Here is a 26,972-nt window from a genome sequence, read left to right as displayed (position 1 = left end):
GTTCGCCATCACTGCTCTAGGTACTCTAGATCAGTGATTGGTAGATTATCCTTTACGTCAAGCCTTCTCCCTTCAAGGTCCTCCATCTCCTTTTCCAACTAACTGCTTTGAGAATGCTAATCCTCATTTTCAGCTCCCTTACTATGTTAATATTCTTCAGAGCTATATCCTAGACTATCTTTTTCTTTCCATCTTATTTTCCCTGATGCCATGCATTCATGCATTCGCATAACTTCACTATCTATATGCAAATAATTTCTAAATTTCTCTCTCTAATCTGTACTATTTTCCCAAGATTCATATATTCAGTTGCTCTTTGAACACTTCTGCTTAGATACCACATACTGAAAAGTAAACTCATATTCTAATCTTATGACATATACCAAAATAAAGTTAATATAGATTAAATATTTAAACACCAAATATTAGGCCATATAGGTACTAGAACATGTGGTGAATGTTACAAAATATTGAGATGAGGGTGGTCTCTTTAGCTATGACATCAGAAACTATAAATAAAAGATAGCTCTGGCAACAAAAAACACTTCTATAATTCTGACATAAATAAAACTGAAAGGCAAATGAAAGCTGAAAAATACATGTATATAATTTACTGATCACTTTTGTATCCTGTATTAAGCACATGCGTTCTACCCGTTGCAAAGCTGTGTCTACTTTAGCTCTTACCATGCATAATTATGAAGTGAAGTGCCTGGAATTTCCTGATAGCAAAGGAATAGAGGCATACCTATTTGAATTCTAGTAATTATGGATGAAACTAGAAGGATAAGAAGAAAATATATAAATAATCTCTTTTAAAAAAAGACTGTTTTACCTTTCTTTTTTCAAGTTTTAAAAACAATTTTATTTCTATTAGTATGTGTTTGCCATACATAGTGATTACATTCATCATGAGAAACTGGTACATGTACATAACAGGGCTTTATTTCTTCGTAAAGGTTAAATATTTTTCTTTTGACCCTCCATATTTAGGAACTTAGTATCTTTTCTTCCAAAATTTTAATATCTGTTTCTTTACCAAACAAACAGCCTAGAAAAGTGAAAAACATAATCTGTAGTCAAAGAATACCTCTAGAATTTGGAAATAAAATAAAAAAGTTACCTGAGACATTTCAGCTAGGTATGTACGCCGTTCGCTGCTGGTCCTCTGGTAAGCCTAGACAAAAGATAAAAAGTAAAGAATCCAATACAAAAGAGATTTGCAGTATCTGCAAGATGGTTATTAAGTTGAAGTTTACTTGTCCTATTTTTTCTAAAATACTGTAGGAAACAGGTATGTAACATTGCAGATCACACTAGAAGTAACGGCAGATTCAAAGGAACTGTTTAGTATAGAATAAAAACAAACCTTTGACTCTTGTTCCAGTCTAAGCGCATAGTCTTTCACTTGATTTTCAAGACTCCTTTTTTCTTTTTCTAGTTGCTTAAGTAATACATTTAAGGATTCCTGAAAGTGTAAGGAGTAAATTTTTATATGTACTCATGTTCTAAGCAACAATAACAAATGAGCACCAAATTCACTAGTGAATTTTTAATGTAATATTCTATCATTTCATAATTCTGTAATATTTACTTTTTAAATAATAATAATAATAATAACATGTTTGTTGAACTATAATCCTATGCCATGTTCTCTGCTAAGCTTCCCATAGATTATTTCATGCAATCCTTATTATAACTCTTGTGATGGCTAATATTTATTTCCATTTTACCCTGGAGAAAATTGCAATTTACAGAGGTTACATAGCTGAGCAAAAGGAATACAGCTAATCAATTGTAGAGCTAAAATTAGATTCCAGGTATAATGACTCTAGATGCCATACATACTACCAATTATTAGTATGAACAATTAGTACCCTGTATTCATTCTTGTTGGTATTATCTGTAGTGACAGGTCTCGAGAATGAGGTGCCCGTGGATGAATAACAAAAGGTAAATGATAAGAAAAACAGAAGAGGCAAAAATCTGGGATTAGGGGGCTCACAGCCTCTGGGACTGCAGCAGCCCCGATCACCCATCTCAATCGCCTTTTATTGGAACCCAGAATGTAACTCAGACCAACAGGAGTAATTCATTATCCCTTTCCATTTCTGCCTCTCAGCTGATGGTAACAATCCTCGGGCGAGCCTTCCACACTCTGCACCGTGTGCACTCAGCACGGCTGCGGCTCATAAGCCGACCATCAGTAACCCGTTCATTAGCAATCACAGTCCTTCCCCCTCAATTCTATTGCTACCATTTCAACAAAAGAGGTACATGCAAAGACACTTAAAGACTGTCCTGTTGCTAACTGTAAACTAAATCCACTTTTACATGCTAAGGAAAAACCACTTTAGAGAACAGGCATCTATAAGGAAAGAGAAGTTTATGGCTCCTTTTTCATAAAAAAAGACTGCAGTGGATTATTTTACTCATATGAATAACACTGCATATATACATTAATTATGCAGTACTGGATAAATGCACAATTAAATTTTATAATTCATATCTACCAACCTGAGTTACACTAGTGTCCTAGTAATTTGTGAAATAAAGGTAAGGAAACCCTTTACATAAAAACTTCAGGTATTGATCATGAAGAGGGTTGTTGGAATGGAGATCTGTTTCTAGAACTGCCCTACTCCATAATATTCTCACAATTCCCCTGGCTATCAACCTTACTCTGCCTTATACCACTCTATCTCTGTCCTTTAGCTTGATAAATAATCTCATCTTCCTGATCTCTCCCTTCCTCTCTTCTCTCCCCTTCTGTCCACTCCAGAACCCTTCTATCCCCTCATCCTCCTCTCTCAGTGTCCTCTCTTTTCTTCTTTCTCCTCCTTTTCCTTTTTCCCCTCCCCTTCCCCTCCCCCTCCTCCTCTTCTTGCTCGTGTTCTTGCAGCTCTTCCTCCTCCTTTGTTCCCCTGCCCCCAAATGCCTCTCTCACAAACTCCAAAAACTTATTTACTGAATGCCACTTTTCCTAAGAGCTTCCCATACTATGTGTTTTAGCTTTTCATAGAGTATTTAGATGTGAACAGTTTTCTGGGTACCACACATGAAAGTATGGAAACACTTTCAAAAATCTTATAATCCCTCTGTCTGGCCACCATGTCGTTGGTGCAGAAATCTGTACAGACCTGATGATTAGGAGCAGAAAGGTCTGGGGCAGAGGAACGCAGATGATCCTATGAAACTAGGAACAAAGGGTAAGAACTCTTGTGCATTGTGTATTACATAATAATTCTAACCAGAGAGTATCCACAATAGAAGAAGCTTTCAACCAAACAAACTGAAAACTTGTGGCAGGAGATGTCATCTAGTTCTGTCCTTGATCACCTATACTTGGACCATGAGCTTATGAACAGAGTAAGTGGCTGAGATGGGAACTTTGCACCGACTGACTCAGCAAATATTTCTTCCCACCCAGGCTGAGCTAATTCTGCTTCTATTCAATGTTTGACTTGCCAGCAAGAGACTCCAACTTTGGGAGGGGTGATACAATCAAAGCATATTATAGGCATATACAAAACTACCATAAAGAAACATTATTTCATACAATTAATGTATGTTTATAATTTTTTTAAAGAGACAGACAGACACCAACATGAGCCCTTGATAGGGTACCATCCTTCAAAGAGATCAACCACTCCACTTGGTGACAAGTTGTTACATAAGATCCTTTTCCTCATTTCATCCTGATGTATGTCACAGATATGGTTTCCTTTCATTTCCTATCCACAGCGCCTCAGCCAGCCACATACTTTGGTAATCTACCAGTTCTGAGAGGAAAGGGGTTACTTTTTACCCAAATATATCCTTTAAGCGAAAGGCCAAAGTTAACACCTTATTTCAGGAAGGACTGGCTGAACTGGTTGATGTCAAAGACTGGCAGCCTGTGTAATTTAATCAATGGCTTACGGAATGTGACTTGAATACATGATGCCTATGCACAAGACTGAAACCTTTGTAACAAAGGGAGTCCATTCTACCACTAGCAGACAAGTTATACCCATTCTGTAGAAAGCTAGATTCTCCATAAGTACACTTGTCTCCAGAGTCTGTCACACAGTCACAGAACTGAACATTGGATCTTGCTGTTGGAACTTCCTGTGGTGCCTTCAGGTAAATTCATCAGCTGATTTTTGTGCAATAGACCCAGGTGCCAGTTTGCTCTAGGCCTTCACAGCTCTAGGTTGTTTAACCACCCACACTTTAGTTTTTTGTTTTACAGTCTGGGAAAACAATTAGCAGGTGCTCCTGCTGGGAGACTTTCAGATGTGAGTACTTTTGCAGAAGGTCCATATGGAGAAATAACTTTCCACTCCTCTGGTATTGCCCAACTCAAATCTACTACCTAGAAATGACTTATGAAATTTAAGCCACCTCTGCTCAGTCTATTTTCTATGCTGTAACAGAGTAGTAATTTATAAAGGTAAATTAGTTTAGCTCATGGTTCTGGAGACTACAAGTTCAAGATCAAACAGCTGCACCAGCAAAGGCCTCATGCTGCCATCATAATAAAGTGGACAAGCAGAAGGGCAAATGGAGGGACACAGAAGAGACAACTCATGGTCTACTTCATTCCTGTGTAAAAGGCATTAATCCAGTTTAACTACCTCACCACATCTTAAAGACCACACTTTCCAGCACCAGCATGGAAATCAAATTTCAATATGAGTTTCAGAGGACACAAACCATATTCAAGTCATAGCATTTGCCAACACTTCAGCACAGGCAAATACTGTCCAGGTTATCAAATATAAGGCTTTTAGAAAGGCGTATGATATTATCCTTAGACAAAAAAAGAGAGGAGTCCAAATGATCATGTAGGCCTACCCTAAGAGAATATGAGAAAGTGAAAGATAGCCCTTGCTCATGGATAGGAAGGACTAACATAGTGAAAATGGCCATATTCCCAAAATTGTTGCACATATTTAATGCAATCCCAATCAAAATATCATTAGCATACATCACAGAACTACAGAAAACATTTCTAAAATTCATTTGGAAACAAAAGAGACCTACAATAGCAAAGGCAATTTTGGGCAACAAAGGCAAGCCAGGGTACATCACAATCCCTGACTTGAAATTATACTACAAAGCTACTATGATAAAATCAGCATGGTACTGGCAAAAAAAAAAAAATAGACCTGAGAATCAGTGGAACAAATTAGAAGATGCAGACTCAACTGTAAACACACTCAGCCACCTTATCTTTGACAAAGGGTCCGAACATCACTGAAAGAAAGATAGTCTCTTTAATAAATGGCACTGGAAAAACTGGCTTTCCACATGCTGAAGACTAAAATTATCACCATGCACTAAACTAAAGTCAAAATGAATCAAGGATCTAAATATTAAAACTGAAACACTAGATCTACTGGAAGAGGAAATAGTAGAAGTCTTGAAGACATAAAGTGTAGGCAGAGACTTCATGAACAAAACCCAGACCCCATGGGAAATACTACAGAGAATCAACAAATGAGTTCTCACCTCACTAAAATTCTTCTGCACAACAAAAGAAATCACCAACAGAGTGAAAAGACAACCCATGCAATGGGAAAAAATTATAGCCAATTGTCCTTCAGACAAAGGACTTATATCTAAACATAAAAAGAATTAAAAAAAATCAGGCCCCCCAAATTCAAAGACTCAATCCAAAAATGGGTATCTGAGATGAATATACACTTCTCAGATGAAGAAATACAAATGACAAATAAATATATGAAAAAATGTTCAACATCATTGGTCATCCTAAGTGTCTTATACTGCGATTAGAATTGTACCACCATGACTATGTCAGTATCTAATGAAAAATTAACACTTCCATCTCCTTCTGGATGTGAACAAGACATAATATATTGATTTCCTGTGGAATCTGGTCTCTTGCTATCCATTGTTCAGGTAGATTGCTAATGAGTACCACAAAAATTAGCTCCACTATAGTCCCCAAATGAGTAAAAATGCTACTAGCCTTGAACTCCTAGGACTCCTTCAAACTCCTAGTACTCTTAAATCATGAAAACCTCAAGATTCTCTGCCCCAAATGTAAGAAAAAAGGTAGCTGTAGGGGGAAGATTGGTATATACTGGTCAGCCTAACACACTACTTTTAAAGTACTCCTACCTAGGAAGTATACTATGGGCTCTGCACTTTGCATGAAAGGACCACCTCACCAGAGGCTCATAATTAGTGGGTTTGGTTTCCTGTACTTAGCCATGAATCAATCAATTTTTGCGGGAATAAGTGAAGAGGTGATCCTAGAGTTGTCAGTCTACTTAAAGTCCTTATCTTTGGATTCTGGGTGAAACTCAGTCAACTTTAAATATATGACTGAAGGATGGGGAAACACTTTTCAGAAGAAAAGGAGTTCTGTTGTACAAGAAGGTAGAGGGAATGCTCATCAAATCAAACAAAGGTCTCCTCTATAAATTAGGTATTAAACCCAGGATTTGGCCATGGTATCTGAGTTACTAAAAGGACGAGCAGGGATAAAATTAAGCAGTTTAAGAAACTGTTACACTATAACATTAGTTACATTATTCATAATCAAGTTCCTCAATACATTGGTGAGAGAGTAAAAAAGGTTAGTCTAGGGCCAGAGTATATACACATTACACCAGTTGGGTTTAAAAATTTTTTAAGTGTTCTACTTACATGCCACTTTATTTTTTCCAATTTTATTTATTTTTTATTTTTATTTTTTTTTGAGACAGGGTCTCCCTATGCAGTTCAGGCTGGCCTTGAGCTCACTTTGTAGCCCAGGCTGATGTCAAACTCGCAACAATCCTCCTGCCTCAGCCTCCCAAGTGCTGGGATTACAGGCGTGTGCCACCACGCCCAGCTATTTTTTCCACTTTTAAAAATTTTTATTAGTACACATTTGCCATACATAACGATCACACTCATCATAAGGAATTTGTACCTGTACATATTGTTTTAATTTTTTTCCTCATTTCCCTGTTCTCTCTTCAATTCTTCCCCACCCCATTTATAAAAGCTTTCTTTCCGTTTTTCCCTTCCGTTCTCTCTTTTTTTAAATCCTTTTTCCCTTCCTTTCTTTCTTCCTCCCCTCTCTCTTGTTCCCTTCCTGTTTGAACATGTTTTTCCTAGTTCCCAATACCTATCCTCCATTTTGCTCCTTACTTACTTTTTGGTTTAAATTTTTAATCTCTAAACTAATAACTGATAATTTTTGGTCTCCAATTATTTCTAATATTCTTACAAATTAAATAAAAGATCTAGTCAAATTTCTTAACTATTGTTGCCCATGATGTAGGTCATTAAATCTATTAAAAGAAACATTCAGAATATGGAAGCAACTGATTTAAATCTCTGCAAAGCAAAACTAATATTTTAGAGCTCATACCTTCCTAAATACAACTCATGTATTAAACAGTAATTTTATTCTATCTTAGATACTTGTTAATAACTATTAGAATTTTTAAAGATTATGCTGAGGATAATCAGGTCACCTAAACCTTGGCAAATTTCAGTCTCTTAAAATAATTCCAGCCAAAATCCTCTAAAAATGATAATTCCCTACCATGCATATTTGATTAACATCCTCGTTAAAATACAATTTTTAGGTTTTCTCAGGTTGGCACTATTCTTCTTTGAAAGTTCATTATGTGGTGGCATCCTGAATGGCTTCCATCTCCCTTCCCTCAATGCAAACTTGCTCCAGAAAAAAAAAAAAAATCAATGAATGGAGTACATATGTTGCTCAATATAAACTGAGTTGTTTTATGGAAAATCAAACCCTTATGAAATAAACTGCCCAAATAAGAACTTTTGAAGGAATGATCAGGTTGTAATAAAAGTAGTTTAAAATGCTGCTGCATGGATCCTTGCTTCAAGGATTCCAAGTTTAGGGTATGATAGTAATATTGATCAGTTATATAATTTGTTAAATACATTTATAGATGTATAAAAGAATCTAACTTTTAAAAATATTTCTTCAATGGAAAAATGCATTCTTATTTCTAAAAGAAGTTCACTTACAAATAATCTACCAGAATACAAATTATTTCTACATTAAAAGTGACCTGAATGAGTTATAATCTAAAACTCTCAAAGCTCATACTAAATATGTACATGCAAAATAGCAATTAAAATGCAAAGTGATATATGATTTAAATGCCAAATGTGAAACAGAACAAATGTTTGGAACATCTTTCAAAGAGGCCAATCAACGTGGCTAGAACACAGAAAGTCACCAAAATGGAAAATATTTAGCTGGAAAAAGATGGAGACAAGGGGAGCCACATATTGATCACAAGCTTGAATCAGAAATAAGTATTTAAAAAATGATTGTTTAATAGTGGGATTAGAGTTGAGACAAAATATTTGAGCAGTTAAAAAGGGGCAAAGTAAGATAACTAGGGAAGGACATGGTTACAACAGGCTTGAAACATTAGGCTCAAGCATAGCACTGGGAGCTACTGCAATTTATGAAAGAAGTGACATGAAGAAAGGATTTAAGAGTATGAATAGAGTATCAGTCTCTAGCATAAAAGTTTTTGTTAGTTGTAGGATGGATTTGCAACTCTAACCTTTGAGGCTTAAATTTTTTAAACATATATTCTTGTAATTAGTCCTCTGTCATATTGCTATTCCTATCTTGATTAGATTCTTTGTCTTGTAACCTAATTCTGCAAATCATCCATTTATTCCAAAGACATTCATCAAGCTCCTCATATTGCCAGGCATTGTGCTAGGCCTACTACAGTTATGAACTGCAAACGCAGCCCCTGTCCCTGTGAAGCTTAGTGTACAATAGGGGCCCTAGAATGTGGTCTATATTTGTGAATGTTACACATGAGTTTCAGAAGACTATTCTGCTGCTATCGGGTGGAACCGTTTATAATGTCAATAGATCAACTTTAATAATAGCATTGTTCAGGTCAATTTCATCCAGTGGTTTTCTGGGTACTTGATTTATCAATTACAGACAGGGAGTGAAGTCTCCAACTTTCCTAACAGATTTGCTTAGTTTTCCTTCTGTAAGTCATCAAAATTACTATTTAAATGTTCCTACCAGTTTACAGTCCCAGCAGCTTCCATTCCAGGTAAGCAGATCTCATTTGTGACTATCTCGATTTTTCTACTTGTCTAGATTTCAGAGTGGGAGTTTGTCCTGAAAACTCAGTTTTCTAGTGGGCCCAAGAGAAGTCATTAATTTTCAGTTCATTGGCTTTTCTTGTCATGACAGGATTGATGACTTCAAAGCTCTGTATATGGTAGAGATGAAAGTGAAAGTCACTGTTCTAACTGGAGTGGAAAAAATGCATTCTCCAAATCAATGGCTTGTAATCCCATACCTGCATAACCATTAATACTGATAGGTCAACTTCACTAGCAAATTAGTAAAACATGCTCCTAGTATATCTGGGTGGCTCATGGAAGCATATTCTTGGGTACTGTAATATGATCCTTTCCCCTTTCCTCTTTGGCACTGTTCTCCTGCTCTGCTTCCCAGCCACCAGGAACTGAGCATCTTAACTTCACCACCCACTTATACCATGATATTTCTGCCAGGGAACCAGCCAACCATGGGCTCAGTTCCCTAAAATTGTGAGCAAAATCAAACTCCCTCAAGTTATGGATGTCTTCAAGTACTGGGTCGAGCAATGGGAAATCTAATAGAGAAAACTGGTGCCAAACAAGAAGTGTGACTATATCTGACCATGTGGTTTAGAAGCTGTTGGCAGTGGCTTGCTGGAAGGCTTAGAGATGCCCACTAGTTGGGTGACTCTGGTCAGATCTCAGAAGACCAGAATGCTGGTAGAAATGTAGAAGCCAGGTTCAGGGCACTGGTAGAAATGTAGAATGCTGGTAGAAATGTAGAAGCCAGATTTGGAACAAGTACTTCATAGGCACTTGGACTAGAAGCTGTGTGCGTTATATTTTGACCAAAAAAAGTTGTTTACATTTTGGCCATATTTTGAGACTTGCAGGAGACTGAGATTAAGGGTGGTAGACTAATTTATCCAGCAAAAAAAATTTTAAAATACCCCAACATTCAGGATGTGGTATGGGCACTGCTGGCTGCTTTTAGCCAGATTTATAATAAGCGTCAAAGGCAAAAGATAGAGCAGGAAACTTTGAAAACCTTAAATTCTGACCCAGACGAAATCATGTGTGAAGTTGGGGCCAACAGAGGTGTCATTGCTAGAGAGATTGCACCATTAAAAAGTAAGCAACATTTTATAGAGGGGCAAGAAGACAGATGACTTGAGGACCTCCCCAAAATCAGCAAGATACCATCCACCACAGCCTCAGGTTGTAAAAAAGTAAATCTTTCATTTGAGAGAGAGCCCCTGGGAGGCCTGCTTGAGAAGGGCCACTTAAGGAATTGGTTCCCTAGCATTCATTTCTCTGTACCTAGCCATTCAGGCACTCAGGGGCTGCTTCAACCATGAGCCAACAGGGCCAGCTACTTCTTGAACTGGCAGCAAACTTTGGCATTATTCACATATGCCAGTTTTACTTGTATGCAAAATGCAAGAGTTGTGGACTCAAAAAGATCTATACCCAGCTTTCAAAGAAGGCCTGTGAAGTCAAGCAAGGAGGCCCTTAAAGGCAGTGTATGAAGTGAGAATGAAGCCAAAGGTGCAGTGGAGACTTCAGGAAGTTGAAGGCCCCAGGAATATGGAATATCTTCAGAAGAAACCTGCAGGCCCTGAGTGAATCCAGCTTGAAAGAGGTCATATGAGCTTCAGCCAACAAGACCATGGGGCAGAGCTGCCCTCTGCAACTCACATTTTCCATACTGTGCGCTGCATGCCAGGTGTGCAGTTACAAGACTTAAATGTTTTCCTTACTGGGTTTTGTTCCTGCTTTGGTCCAGTTCTTTTCTATCATCCTGTTCCTCCCTTTGGGAATGGGAATGTTTACCCTGTGCCATTGTGCCTTGTAATTATGTAACTTGTTTTTTTTTATTTTTACAGAGGTTTACAGTTCAGTGTTTGCTCTGAGTCTCAGAAACTTGGACTTTTGAAGAATCATCTAACTATTGAGACTCTGGGCAAGGGATTATTATATTTCAGGTTAGGCAGAATTGTGAACTTGCTGTTGTCTTTATTTAGAGATTAAGTATAGTTTAAAATGTGATTGGATGTGAAGATGACAAGGGCTGCATTGTAACTAGTAATCCTGATAAGTCATCTTCATTGGATTAAAAATGCCTAGGAGATTAGTACTGCATGCTCCTAGGTGTGTCTGTGTGGGTCATGGAAGCATGTCCTCAAATATATATATATTTATATATTCCTTCACCCATTCCCCTTTGTTGCTGTCCTCAGTTCTCCAGGCACCATAAGCTAAGCAGCTTTGCTCTGCTACACCCATGATGTTCATGCCTTGGAGCCAGCCAACCATGGACTGAAACTGTAAGCCAAATTAAACTTCTCCTTTAAGTAGAGGTCAGGTATTGTGTGCAGTGACAGAAAAGCTGAGTAATACAACCTGTAACCTTATTAATTGGCTCTAGCAGTGACACCACATCTGGCAATACAGCTGCAATTAATGCCACTAATTGGTTAAGTCTGTAGTCTTACAGCTTTCTCTAAGATCCATCCAATTTCTGCACAGGTCAGTCTGGCAAGTTAAACAAAGCTATGATAAGCACCAGGATCCCTGTATCTTTTTCTGTCTTTAATAGCAGTGCTAATCCCTGCTGTCTTCTCTGGGATAAGAGCGCTTTTGACTTTTATTTAGTTCTGAGGAGAAAGTTTCAGAAGTTTCTACATGGTCTTCTCAACCATGATTTTTTAAAATTCAGTTCTAAGTATACCTACTCTAATTATGCACTAGGACATTTTAGCTGCGGGGATAGGGGATTCTGTGGGAAGACTGGGCCTACTACAGTTTGAACTTTGGCTGCATACTCCCACTCACTGGGAAGTCAGACACTGTGTTCATCCATCCAGGAAATATCCAGTTATCTTTTTCCTCAGTGTGTAGTCATCTATTTAAGCAGCCAGAAGTGGCTTTTGGAAAAGATACTGAATATTGTCACAATATATATTTGCACTGGTAATATATGGCCTTTCTTCCTAGGACCTTAGCTATCTATTTAGCCAATGGTTCTTGGTTCTAGAAATTGGCAATAGGGTCTGGGAAATGGGCTTTCTGTTGGATTGGCTGTCCTCAGCCTACTGCTCCTCTGTTTTTACTTTTTAAAAATTATAGATATTGAGTGACCCTCTTATTAATTAGCCTGGCAGCCAGAAGAGCAACTGGGGCAGCACTGATGGGCTACCTGATACCTTGGTGAGGAGACGCCTCTGCATAATTTTCAGTACAACAGGTACTCCAGCCTTTAAAGGGCTTCTCTACATGCTCATGACCTCCAAAAGAGTTGTATAGTCAACATCATCCTCAGAGGCACTTAATCAGAAGTCCTTCCATAGTTCATAGGACCCCTGTTTATCTTTATTTTGGCTCTGTCCTTCACATACCAGATCTGCAGGGTATTAATCACCTTTCAATTGCTGAGGCAAAATACCTGACATACACAACCTCAAAAAAAAGGTTTATTTTGGCTCACAAGTTAGAGGTTTCAGTCCATAGTTGGCTGACTCAGAGGAAAACGCACCATGGTAAAAAGGGTTAGTGGAGGAAAGATGTTCACCACATGGCAGCCAGTAAGCAGAGAGCAGAGAAATACCCACAAAGGGGCCAGGACCATATATAAACCATAAGGTCACACCTCCTGACCAACCCAAAAGTATACTTTACTAATCTCATAAGCATCTACCAAGCCAGTGAAGTCAACGATCATCTAAATGCCTCTGGAGCTCTCACAGTGTGGACTTCAGCCTGTTGTTCTGTTGTGTCGGCTCTTCTGCTACTGGTATGGATACTTCTTGAGATGACTGAGGGTCTCTGGTTTCACACTTAGATGTCACTTGCTTGTTAACAATTCTCGGTCTCTCATTATCCTTAGGCAACTTAGCAGAAACTCATATTTTCCAAATGCCTGCCTCAAGGCTTCTTCCATAGTGTTCCTTCTACGAGGAGATTTTCCAAGGTCATCATCAATGAAGTCATTAGTAAGTGAACTGCCACCCTGGGCTAGATCTATCACTGCCACGTCTACCAATTGGGATACATCTGCTGGCCACACTATGAGCAAAGCAATCATGAATCCCCACCTTAACTCCTTGCTTTCTTGGATCTCTCTCAATGACCTTAGTTTAGTACCTGGTCTTCTGAGAAGTGCGGATACCAGGATGGGAATAAATGTACCGTACATGGATCATCAGAAACACATGTGTGATAGGAAATAGGAAGGAGCAGAATAAGGCTGGCACAATTGCATTACAATTCAAGCCTAGAATGTTGGCTGGAAGCAAAAGTGTCCTAGGCTGTTGCCCAATCTACAAAAAGGTTGGCAAAGCTATCAGGGAACTCTAAGGCAAAATCAGCCAATAGTGGAGTCCCATTAATCCCAGGAACAGTTCTTCCTTAGTATCTCTAATGGGCTGGTCATGGGGAGGGAACAACCCTTGGGAAGCACTTGATAGATCTCAAAGCACAACACCTGAGGTCCTCAGTTAGTTTCTCTTCCGAAGGAAGTCACTGGGAAGTCTATGAGGTGGACTGTCTGGGCCATTACACCATCTTTTCAGTTTTTCAAGGGATCATCCTCTAATTTTGAGCCCTGCAGCTTATTCCTAGCTGAAGCTTTCTAGTAATAAGGTAGAGGAACAGAGCTGAGAATTTCATTGTTCAGGCAGCATACTTTCATTTGATCCTGTCATGCTTAGACCTATGTCTCACTCTTATCCTTTTCTGTGTCTGCACACTCAACCAGAGCTATGGCAGCCTAGTTTTTCCAGGAAACAGACTCCTAACTGAAGTAGAGTACCCAGAAGTGTACTTTACTAATCTCATAGGCATCTACCAAGCCAGTGAAGTCAATGATCATCTAAATGCCTCTGGAGCTCTGGAGTGGCAGAGGGCACAGCAACCAACTGCTTACTGTTCGTACCCCACCTTTTTCCACACCTGACACTGCCAAGCTCTAAAGTGTTAGTCAGGGCTGGAGAATGGCTGCCTTGCTGTCACTGATGTCCTTGTCTGTGACACTTCGTTGTTGCTTCCTCAACTTCAATTACTATCCTTCCAGCTATGATCCTTACAAATTTGTTTAAATGTCTTACCTGGTGAAATATCTTTTGTTTATATATTCACTTCAACTATCAACTCTATGTATCACTTTTCTGCTTATTAAGTACTATAATCAAATCTAAAAACAACCACTGGTGCCTATTTATTACATTTTCTTGATACTTCAAACTCAACTTTACCAAAAGCATTATGATTTTCACTTACACAAATTGTACCTTAAAAATGAAAATTTGGGGGCTGGGGATATAGCTCGGCAATACAAATGCCTGCCTAGCAAGCACAAGGTCCTGAGTTCAATTTCCAGTACCAAAAAAAAAAAAAAAAAAAAACCAAAGAAAGAAAATTTTGATAGCACCAAACATAACTTTCTTATTGTACATGGGCTATTTGGATTTGGATAGGTGGGAGTACTTTACAAATCTAGGAGAAAGAGTACATGGATTGTGAGACAGGAATGATTTTACCTGATGTGGGAGGAACAGACTCCTACATCACTTCTAATTTACTGTAAAACACTTAATGCTTTTGACCATCCCAATGAGCTGGTTTTATCTGATTATACAATCTGTGTTCACATACTAGGAAACTGCAGCCCAGGAAGACAAACAAACTAGAGGCTCTACCAGAAATTAGCTCAACCTCCAAATCACATACAAAAATGTAATTCTTCTTTCATAAAAGAGCTAATTTTGACACTGATCAGTTGTAAGCATTCTATGTAGTATCATATTTCCACTATGTTCCTGTTTTCATTTGCTTTACAAGGTCATTTTCAAAGAGTAGACTGAAACGCAGGGTAAAAATAAGAGATTTTAGGATATTATTTACATATTTGAAAGAAAATCTATTTAAGATTTAAATTTTTAAAAATCTCACTCCTCCATCTCAGGAAGAAAGGAAAACTACAGGCCACCTATTTTTCTTAACCAATGTTATTTGCTATACTAAAGACCACATTTAAAAAAAAAAAAAAGAAAAAAATTGCCAAAGATACACAAAAAAGAACAGAAAGTGAATAATAAGTGCTATTGTGCAGAAAACAAGAAAAAAGAGGAGGAGGGAGGGAGAGAGACAGGGAAGGAAGAGGAATAAAAAGATGGAGAAGAGGAGGAGAGATGGGAAAGAAAAGAACTAAAAGAAAACTACAAGTATAAAAATCATTACTTCACTGAAGGCTTATGGGAAACACAAAAACATAATTTAGTTAATCTCAGATACCAGATAGACAGTACTTACTTCAGTAGAGGTAACTCCAACACTGAAAGAGCACAGCATTCCACATATTTAAATACCAAGCGCCTCCTTGTGGACAACACTGTTACTAGATTTACACACAAAAATCTACTTTTTTTCCTCTCTGATTTGAAGCTGTCCTCCTGTTTCCAATGACCCTTCTAATTTTTAGGCAAAACACAGATCCAGTGAGGTCTGAAGCAGACTATATCAGGAAGCAATATAGGATTGACGGCATATCTGCCAGAGCAGATGCACAGTGGAGATTCTACTTCTTGTTTTGTTAGTACTGCACTTTTGAGAATGCAATATCCCTTCACTAATTTTTTCATTATGTGGTTGGTATATTTTAAATAAAACATATTTATGGGTTCCAAAGTTTTTCTGATGTCAATAATTTTAATGCCTGATTTTCAGGTTCTAAAATGTACTATGACTTTGAGAAGATTCCTAAGAAGACTCTGCAGGTGAAAGTGAAAAAAGTGAGACCACAACTAGTTAGGTACACAGTAAGGGGATAGGTTTTAGAAGGCCCAAATTGGCCTGGATGTCCATAGGGCAGCTCAACTAAAAAAGAATCAGAATCACAATAAAGGAGCAGAACAAATATCCCAGTCAAGAAGATGATATGGTGCACGAAGATAAAGAAAAGACAGTATGTCAATCAGTAATGAGACTGGAAGTCAGTGTGTAGAAGATAAAAAAGACCAAAGTGGAGAATGATAAGGGATGTGTCTTGCTTCTGAGAATGGCCCAATAGTTTAAAAGAATTTTATAAGCCTTGGAATTATCTCTTCCTTCAAGCTTGTACTGCTAAGCAGGGCAGGGAGAGGGGTCCTCTTGTCTGCCTTATAAAAAGCTAAAACATATTTTGGAAGGGAATCCTGACAGCCAAAATTTAGTATTTCAAAAGTCAGTTTATCAAAGGACTAACATGAGAGAGACCAATTTACCTAGGATTTCAAATTTATCAATTTCCTAAAAATTTTCTTTCAAGATAATCTTCTTATATATGAACATATAATCTGAATGTATTTTTTATGAATATGATTTTTCAATGAGGACATTAAATGCTAAGCCATTTCCATGTATTTAGGGTTTCTGATACACTGAGCATTCCTTGAAATACTACTGAAAATTTACCAGATCACTTTTAAGAATTGGGATTTCAGCAAACTAACTTCCTACGAATTGATTTTCTACAAATTGATCAAGAGTCTTCCAAAGAATGTTTAAGGTAAGACTAAATATTTCCCTAGATAATATGTGATTCAATATTTCTCCCACCACCAACTAGCCTTGCTAGCTTTCCAGGATGGATTTCCTCATCTATATCCATCTTACAATGCATATGCTGATGAGACATTTCCCTGAAAGGGCCCAAGCTGCCTGGGGCGGGTTTGGGTGAGGAAGGGGAGTATACTGATGGGAATACTAGTGGCAGGGAGAAACAAAACAAAATCCTTATTAGATCAGACTGTCTTTCACATCTTTTCTAAAGAACATAGATCCCCTAAATCTGTTTTTCTCATTTGTGTTTTGCAACAGAAAATGTTGAAATGCCTGCTAAAAATTACAGATGTCTAGGTCTTACATCAGACCTACCAGATGAGTACCTCCAGGGGTAAGTCCCAGAATACATTTTTTAATAATGCTCTGTGATTCTTACAGAATTTGAAAATCAATGAAACATAGCTCTATACATTACCAGGCAACTAAGCACATGATGGTGCTCAACTGCACAGGGAAGCAGAAAAGTAGACAGATCAATCATCTTCTCGTTTATGAAATAGCATCACAGGTACTGAGCATTAATGGGCCTATCTAAGCTATAAAAAAGAAGACATCACCGTCATATGCTAGTAGCAACAATAAAGCACTAAAACATTGTTGGGGAACCATAGGTAGGGCCATATACTGGGAGCCATCAAGTTTTAATGAAGAACTCAACTGAATCTTTGGTTTCATATCCTAACTGAGTAAAGAAGCTGAAAGTGCCAAGCAAGAACTCCCCAAATAGCTAATGTTCATCAGAGACAACAAAGCCTAGACAGTTTGAACTTTTAGTTATTTAAATTTCTTAAGAGGGATTCACATCTTCTAGTGAATAGCTATTGGTTTTTGCTAGATGAAATTTGGAAATTCTTGGAAGGAACATTAGTGACAGGATCATTTTTCTAGTGAATGCAAATGGAGAAACTAGAAAATGTACATCCAGGTAGTGAAAGGGAAGTAGAGGTTCTGTGCTTTTAATTAAAAGTGTTAAATCCCTGCTGAATCCCCTACTTTCTGGGGGAAAGTTGGGGAGCCACAAGATTTTACTGTAGTTTTGGGAAGGTACCAGAATAATTAAAACTTATGTAACAGTACAGCTCAGTAAATGAAAAGAGACTGTAAACTTTGAGCCTTACTCTTGTTCCTGTTTTTTCCAAGTGGGTTAAGGTTAATTTCACAGCAGGCTTTTATTAATGAAATTTTGCTTCTCTTTTATCACAGTAAGGAGGAAGAGAAATAACATAATACCTACTGTGTTGGACACCATGCTATTTACCTTATCTATCTCCAATAATCTTCACAACACCCTTGCAAGAAAGCTTAACTATTTCACAGAGGAGAAAATTAAGCTTCTTAGAGATGAATTTTCTTAGTGTCCCATAGTCTCAATTTGAACAGGGACAGTCTGATTCAAAAAGCTGTTTCTAGGTAAAGTAGATCATACTCACCCCATTTTCTCACCCCTCCTCTTCCACTGCTTCATGTTTTCTCCCAACATCCTATGCTCTAATCAATTCCTGTTTACTGTCTATGCTGTTACATAATTTGCCTAAACTCTAGACCACTGGTGCTTTTTCCTACCCTACCCCAGAAGTATTTTGGAGAACATTCTCCTGCTCAATATTCATAAGATTGTCATTTTCCATAGCTTCTATGATGTTACCCTTCCATTTGTCCCCCTCATCAAGGAGGGGAACAATTTCCCTCCTCAATATTCTCAGTTCTTTTGCTTGTCAATTATCTTCACCAAAACATCTTGTTAGCTAACACTTTAAATTTTAGTATTCCCCTAGGTCTCCATCATCAGTCCTATTTTTCAGATTATATAATTTTTCTGAGCAATCTCTTACATTTTCATGACTTCAAATGCCACTTGTGATTCCAAGTCTCTATTTTCAGAGACAGTTTTCCATAGTCTAATGTGGCTTATTGGTGAGTATCACCTCTGCAATATACACAAACAATCTTAAATTCATCATTTCCTAACATCCCAACTGGTTCTGATTTCTATAGTCGTATTCATTGTAATCCACCAAGTTATCTAAACCAGAGCCATCAACTGTCCTTACATCCTCCCTCCACCCCATCCCAGTGTCCAAGTGTTTATGAAATCATTCCTAAATATATATTTAATCTGTCTCCTCTAGTCCATTGACAAATAACACTTTCCAAATTAAAACAGTCATCACTTCTTTGCCACACTATGACACAAGGATCCTTATTGTTCTATTTCAATTCTCAACTGTCCTGGGGAATCTTTTCTCTACTTAAAGGTGGGTAGAGATTTAAACTCCATATACAATATTTCAACAGATTTTATCACATATAAAAAGGTTCACATCCTCTAACATGAATAAAAAATCTCTTATTACCTAATCCCTGTATACACATTACCAGCCTTAGTTTATATTACATTTCTTATTTATTCCAGACATAATGAAATAATTCTAGATCTAGGGTGTCTTTACATCAATCCAGAAGGATCTTATCATTAAGTAAAAATTTGAAAATCTGTATATCCCATGATTTAAAAACACCACTTTTAACTATATGTATGCTTAACAATAGTGATTCTCAGGCAAGGGATGTAGCTCAATGGCACAAGTGCTTGCCTGGCAAATGCAAGGTCTTGAGTTCAATTCCTGGTACCAAAACAAAAAAAAAAGAAAAAAGAAAAAGAAAAGAATAGTGATTCTCAAACTTTGGTATATATCAGGATGACTCAGAGAATAGTGAATAAATAAAGAACAACAAAAGAAAAGAAGATACTTAAGACAGTGCAACTGGAAATGGAAAAGTGAAATTACAAAGGACTCTGCTGAAATCCAGAAGTTTATTAGAAACTTCTTTGAAAACCTGTACTCCAAAGAAGTGCAGAATTCATAAAAAATGGATAGTTTCTTAGTTATATATGAATTACCAAAAACTGAACCAAGATTTAAAAACCCTGAATAATTCTGTAACTAGCAATGAAATTAAAGTAGTAATTTAAAACTCCTACCAACCAAGTCCAGGTCCTGATGGATTCACAAATGAATTCTACAAGAACTTCAGGAAAGAGCTAATGCCAATATTCCTCAAACTGAAAAGGAAGGAGTACTCTAAAAGTCATCGTTGGAAGCTAGCATTACCCTGGTTCTAAGACCTGACAAGGACAAAGCCATACAAAGAACTACAAATCAATCTCTTTAATGAATATGCAAAAATCCTCAACAAGATACTGGCAAAAAGAATGCAACAAATCATCAAAAAGACTACACATAATGTCCAAGGAGACTTTATCCAAGGGATGCAAGGATGGTTCAACATACACAATTCAATAAATGTAATATACCACATATACAGAAGCAAGGACAAAAACATCATCTCAATAGATGCAGACATGCATTTGTCAAAATCCAACATCCATTCATGATAAAAAAAAATAAACACTTAAGAAAATAGGTATATAGGAGGACCTTACCTCAATGTGATAAAAAACATTTATGACAAATCTACAGGCAACATCATATTAAATGGGGGAAAAACTAAAAGCTGTCCCTGTAAAATCAGCACCAAGAGAAGGATGTCCACCATCACCACTTCTCTTTAATATAGTATTCAAAATATTACCAGAGCAATATATTATGCGTGTATATATATGTGTGTATATATATATATATATAGTTAAATTATTATTTGCAGATGACATGGTCTTTTATGTAAAAGATACCAAAGTCTTACCAAATATTCCTAGAATTAATAACCAAAGTCAACAAGATAGCATATACAAAAAAAATCAATAGCCTTACTGTACACTAATAATAAACTCAGTGAAAATGAAATTAGAAAAACAGTACCATTTGCAACAGCATCACGAAAAATTAAATTCTGAGGAACTAACCAAAGACATAAAAGACTTCTAGGATGAAAACTACAATACTCTGAAAAATAGAGTTTGAAGAGGGTATCAGAAAATGGAAAGAAAAAAAAAGAAAATGGAAAGATATCCTCTGTTCCTATATAGGAAGAAACAATATTGTCAGAATGGCTATTTTTCCACAACTGATATACAGATTTAATACAATCATAATCAAAATACCCAAAATATTCCTCACAAAATTAGAGGAAACAACTCTAAAATTCATATGGAACTGGAAGAAATCCAGAACAGCCAAAGCAAAACTAGACAACAATAACAAAGCAGGAGACATCACAGTCTCAGACATGAAGTAATATAAAACTACAGTGCTTTAAAAAATGCATGATATTGACACAAAAAAACCCATGTAGATCAACAGAACAGATAATGAATGCAGAAATGACCCCAGGCACAGTCACCTATCTGATCTTTGACACAGGGGCCAAAAATATCCACTGAAGGAAAGATAGCCTCTTTAATGAATGGTGTGAAAACTGGCTATCCACACACAGAAGATTAAATCTAGACCCATATCTCTCACCATGTATTACACTAAAATCAAATTGGATCAAAGATCTTAATGTTAAAAGGGAAATACTTAATCTGCTGAAAGATAAAATAGTAACAGTCTTAAAGATATTGCTTAAGCAAGAAATTTCTGAACAGAATTCCAATTGCACAAGAAATAATGTCAAGAGTCAACAAAGGCAATATCAGATTAAAATGCTTCTGTATAACAAAGGAGATAACCAACAAGTGAAGAGACAACTTACAGAATGGGGAAAAAAATTGACAGTCCATGGACAGAGAACTTATATAGAGAATATATAAGGATCTCAAAAAAAATCAGACCCCCCCAATAAAAGACCCAAATCAAAAGATGTGCAACTGAAATGAACAGACATTTCCCAGAAGACAAAGTACAAATGGCCAATAAATACATAAAAACACTTTCAACAGACTCCTGAGAAGATGGTGGAGTGGTGAGAAACAGAAAAAGAGAGCCTTTCCAAGATTTGGTGTCCAGACCCTGGAATATAGCAACATGAGGAAGACAAGGAGGGAAGTGGGTCCCCACAACCCAGGAAGGATCGGAAGTGAGAATTAAAGCCCATGGGGAAAACAAAGAGAGAAACTTCAACAACGTAGGAGAAGGTAGCAGGTGGCCTTTTCTCCCTGAACCTGGACTCACTGTGTGGGAGGGAAGGTTCTAACCTGAAGACACATGGTGACTACAGGTGACCCCGGAGACCTCCATGGAGAAATATACCAGTGGAACAGAGCAGTGAATGCAGCAGCCTTCAGTGGCTGTTAAGTTATTCAGGTTTGGACATCCCACTGGTGAGGGTGACTGACTGGGAGCCATCTTGGAGAGAGGGCCAACTGAGCTTAGAACTCGAAGCAACTGTTGGCTGCATCTTGCAGCTCCCAGCTGAGCTCAAGTTGGCAGGAGGAACACAGATTGCTGCAGGCTGAATGTCTCTGGTTCCAGCCTCACAGCCAAAAAACAGCCTGAACTTCAGTGAAAATAAAGGTGCAGGCTTGCTGGGATTATCCACTATCCCTCCTTTGTAAAGCTACAGCTGGCTTGCTGGGATTAATCAATATGGATCTGGACTCTGTCCACAATGTCTACCACTGGTAGCAGAGACACACCTTGAAATGGACTTTTTATTTCTTCTTTCCTTGTTTTTTTCTTTTTTCTTTCTCTCTTGTCTTTTTTTTTTTTTTTTGGTTTGGTTTTTCTTCATTATTTGTTCTTGTTTTTATATGAGTTTGAACATGGTTTCTTAGTTTCATTGTTGTTGTTGTTCTTCAGTTCTGTTTTTTCTATTTCTTCCTTCTACCTTTCCCTCCTGTCTTCTGCACCAGTTTCCCAAAGTTTGTGTGATCATCTGCTGTCTTCCAGCCTTGCTGCTAATCTCTTCATCTTCTTCTATTTCTCTATTTTTCCTCCTAACCCCTTTTAAATTTTCTCCCCTAGGGGTAAAATTGGCATATTAAAGGCTTATTTACTGCATACAATTTTCTTCTTTCTTTCAGATTTGGTTATATAACCACAAATCTAGTTTATCGAGTTAAAGGTGGCAAACTAATACCTACCTCAGTTTGTCATTTTCTAGGCTGTGTTTGATGCTACTGTTATTGCTGATTATACCACTTTGGCCAAAGTGACATAATTTTTCTAACCAGTTATTCTTCCAGGTGTACCAAAACTGAGATTGCCTAAGGATTATAAAAAATACTATCAGCCAATGCCAAAGAACCAAGATCTAGGCTAAGCAAGCAACAACTTCTCATCCTCAATAAATAAAGAGGTAGGATCTTACAACAAATTCAAAACTCAAAGGCCAGTTATGCCTGAAAGATACCTCTGAGAAGTAGTCATTTCCTAAAGGTTCTAAATACTAGCAATAAAGCTATTCACCATAGGCAATTTACCAACATCAACCCAGGAATTAAAATGAAAAAAACAGAAAATGAAAAGACGTTTCAAGATGCAACCCAAGACAAAGGGCAAATCTGGGAGCAACGAGGTGGAACAATCCAAAAGCTGCCCACCTGTATTCTCTCAACTAGTAACAGCAGAAGTAACCAAGCAGATGAATGAGGCTCTAGAAAAAGTCAAATCAGAAATCATTTCTAAGATAAAAACAGAGAAGTGGGGGCTGGGGATTTAGCTCAGTGGCAAAGCGCCTGCCTGGCAAGCGCAAGGTCATGAGTTCGGTTCCTGGTACGGGAGAAAAAAAACAAACAAAAAAAAAAAAAACAAAAAAACAGAGATGGGGGTCACAATGAAAGATATGCTTAGTGACTCTAGAGTAGACACAGATAAAAAAATAAAGGCGCCTAGGAAAATTATGGAAACCCAGAATGCCCAACATAGGAAAAAAATGGAATCCATGAAACCAATTCAAACAGATACCCAGGAGGTTAAAAATTCCATTAAAAGTATACACAGCAGAATGAGCCAATGTGAGGACAGAATCTCACATACAGAAGACAGGATTGTGGTTAGTGATTATATAAAGAAACATTTCTTAAAAATAGCAAGGGACCATGAGAAATCAATCCAGTGCTGGTAGATTATACAAAGAAAATAACATAAGATTAATCAGAGTCAATGAAAAAGAACAAGATAGTTCAAATGACATTAAAAAAAACCTACCATAGACATCACAGCAGAAAACTTCCCTAGCAAGGAAAAAGAATTTGACATACAGTAAGTGAGGCACATAAAACTCCAATTAGCCATGATCAAAAGAAAAATCTAAAGTCAAGATATTAGAAATTCAACACAAAAACAAAATATTAAAAGCTGTTAGAGAAGAGAAACAAATCACCTATAAAGGAATGCCTATCTGAATCACTGCAGATTTCTCAACAAAAAACCCTCAAGTCAAGGAGAGCTTGGAGTGAAGTATATCAAGTCCTAAAAGAAAACAACTCCCGATGCAGATTGATGTACCTCTCAAAACTATTTCAAAATTGATGGAGAAATAAGATACTTCCATGACAAAGAACACCTAACGAAATTCATAAACACCAAACCAGCACTCCAAAATGTTCCAAAGACGTTTTAGAAAGAAATAAAAAGGATTACAATTCCATGAACTTCAACAGCATTAATCCAGCAGGCAAACAATTAAATGGGGGTGGGGAGCCAACCACAGGAAAATAATATGACAAGGATAAGTTAATACATATCAGTTATAGCCATCAATGTTAATGGTCTCAATTCACCAACGAAAAGAAACAGACTGGCAGAATGGATCAAGAAGTAAGATCCAACAATATGCTGCATATAAGAAACACGTTTATTACAAAAAGAAATTCACAGACTGAAAGTCAAAGGATGGAAAACAATACTCCATGAAACAGGACCTAGAAAAAAAGTAGCAGTAGCTATTCCAACTGAAGGCAAAGTGGATTTCAAACCAAGACTGATAATAAGAGACAAAGAAGCTAACTATATCCTTGTAAAGAGAACAATCCAAGAGGAAGAGATACCAATCATAAATACATATGCACCCCCAATTATACAAAACAAATATTAACAGGATTGAAAAATCAAACACTAATATAATTGTCATGGGGGACACCTCAATACCCCGCTGTCACAAGAGGACAGATCAATTAGATGATAATTCAACAATGAAATATTAGAATTGAACCAAACTTTTGAACAAATGGATTTAGTAGATGCATACAAAGTGTTCCACTCCACATCAGGATATAATTTTTCTCAGCTGCACACAGGACATTCTCCAAAATAGACCATGTATTAACTCATAGTACATGCTTAAGTAAATGGAAAGGAACTGAAATTATCCCAGAATATTAACAGACCAAGGAAACTGGGAATCAATGGCAAAAGAAACCACAAGAACTTCATAAGTACATAGAAATTAAACAAAATACTCCTGAACAATGGGTCACAGATGAAATTACAGAAGAAATTAGACAGTTTCTACAATTAAACAATAATGGCAATACAACATACTCAAACTTACGGGATGCAAGAGAAGGAGTCCTATGAGGGAAATTTATAGCAGTGAATTCTCATATCAGGAAAACAGAGCAGGTTCAAATAAACAACTTAATGTTGAACATCAAGATTCTAGAAAAATGAGAGCAAGTCAAGCCCAAAACTTGTGCTGAGGAGGAAATTATAAAGGTCAGAGCAAAACTTAATGCAATGGAGACTAAGAAAATAATACAAAAAAGAATCAATGAATTGAACAGTTGCTTCTTTAAAAGATTAAATAAAGTCAACAAATCCTTAGCCAACCTTATCCCAAAAAGGAAAGGAAAGGCACAAATCTATGCAATTAGGAATGAAAATGGTGAAATCACAACAAATCCTGCAGAAGTCCAGAAGATCACCTATACCTACCATGAGAACTTATATTCTAATAAGATGGAAAATGCAGAAGAAATAAATAGATTCATAGATATACGAATTATCAAAGCTGAATACAGAAGATATAAGAAAATTTAAATAACCAAATATCAGGCAATAAAATTGAAGATGTAATTAAAAACTTGCCAACAAGGAAAAGCTCAGGACCTGATGGATTTCCTGCTGAGTTCTACAAGAAATTTAGAGTAAATCTAATACCCCTATTTCTCAAACTCTTCAGTGAAATTGAAAGGGAAGCAATACTCCCAAATTTATTCCTGGAAGCAAGCATTACCCAGATAGCAAAGAGAGGGACCCAACCAAGAAAGAGAACTACAAGCTCCTTAAAGAATATAGATGCAAATATCCTGAATCAGATACTAGCAAACAGAACGCAGCAAATTAGCAAGAAGATTATACACCATGACCAAACAGGATTGAACCCAGTGATGTAGAAATGGTTCAATATATGAAAACAATTATAATAAACCTTATCAATGAAGCCAAGGACAAAAATCACATGGTCATCTCAACAGATGCAGAAAAGGCATCTGACAAATTGCAACACTCTTTCATGATAAAAACCCTGCAGAAAATTGGAATAGATGGTCTTTATCTCAGTCTGATAAAAACCATCCATGACAAGTTAACAACCAACACTGATGGAGACCACTATGAAGAAGCTCTGAGCAGGATTTAAAATTAATCCATTGGCTTCCTATGTTTATTTATGAGTCTGTCCAAGTCATAGGCCCCTTGTCTGGAGACTGGCAGTGAACTCATAGTAAGTGAACCTCTAAGAGTTGCTGGTCCCCACTAAGGCCTGTAGTTGCCTGTGATGCCATGATACGTCAAAGGGTAAGAGAGCCCCAGCTGAGGACACCTGACTCCAACCTCAGTTAACTAGATAAAGACTGTAGCTGCAGGCATCTCATTCCTGAGGTGAAGGTTTTCCTGGAGATAACACAGTTCTCCTATGCTAACATAATGTATTACTTGGGGAAGTCCTTGAACTGACTCTCAAGGACCTACTTGGATTCCTGCAGTTTCCTCAGCATCCCCCTCCTTTGTTTGAAAACCAAAGAAATACAGGCCACCTACAGAAATTCTCTGTCTCAGCCCCCAGAGAATCTTGAATTCTGGTAAAGGGTTCGGATCCTCCTGGAGCCCTAAAATCATATCACTTGTCTCTTTTATTTAAGCCTTCACCATCCACTCCTTTGGGAGGTTGTGGGTGGGCCTGATAAGTCCACAATACATCATCATACTAAATATGGTCAAAAACTGAAAGCTTTCACTCTAAAATCAGGAACAAGACAAGGATATCCATATAGTTCTGGAAACTTCAGCAAAAACAATTACACAAGAGAAAGAAATAAAAGGAGTAAGGATAGGAAAGGAAGAAGTTAAATTATCATTACTTGAGTATGACATGATACTCCATATAGGAGACTCCAAAATTCCAGCAAAAGACTTATGGATTTAATAACCAAATTCAGTAACATAGCTGGATACAAA

General features: G+C 37.2%; 1 protein-coding gene across 3 annotated transcripts in view; it reads right to left on the bottom strand.

The window, feature by feature from the left end:
• Ccdc169 (coiled-coil domain containing 169) overlaps nucleotides 1-26,972 on the bottom strand; it is a 58,651-nt gene that overhangs the window by 12,844 nt on the left and 18,835 nt on the right. For 2 of the 3 annotated variants that reach the window (XM_005387687.1, XM_005387688.2), the window contains exons 5-6: nucleotides 1,370-1,468; nucleotides 1,124-1,177 (exon numbers count right to left, since the gene is read on the bottom strand). In XM_005387687.1, coding sequence (XP_005387744.1) covers nucleotides 1,124-1,177; nucleotides 1,370-1,468 — 153 coding nt within the window. The remainder of the gene's footprint in view (nucleotides 1-1,123; nucleotides 1,178-1,369; nucleotides 1,469-26,972) is intronic. The other variant, XM_013515882.1, reaches the window with a different exon arrangement.

Source organism: Chinchilla lanigera, unplaced genomic scaffold, assembly GCF_000276665.1.
Source record: "Chinchilla lanigera isolate Chin_1 unplaced genomic scaffold, ChiLan1.0 scaffold00030, whole genome shotgun sequence".
Lineage (NCBI taxonomy): Eukaryota > Metazoa > Chordata > Mammalia > Rodentia > Chinchillidae > Chinchilla > Chinchilla lanigera.
The sequence above is the reverse complement of the archived record's forward strand: the minus strand, read 5'-3'. Positions and strand labels throughout refer to the sequence as shown.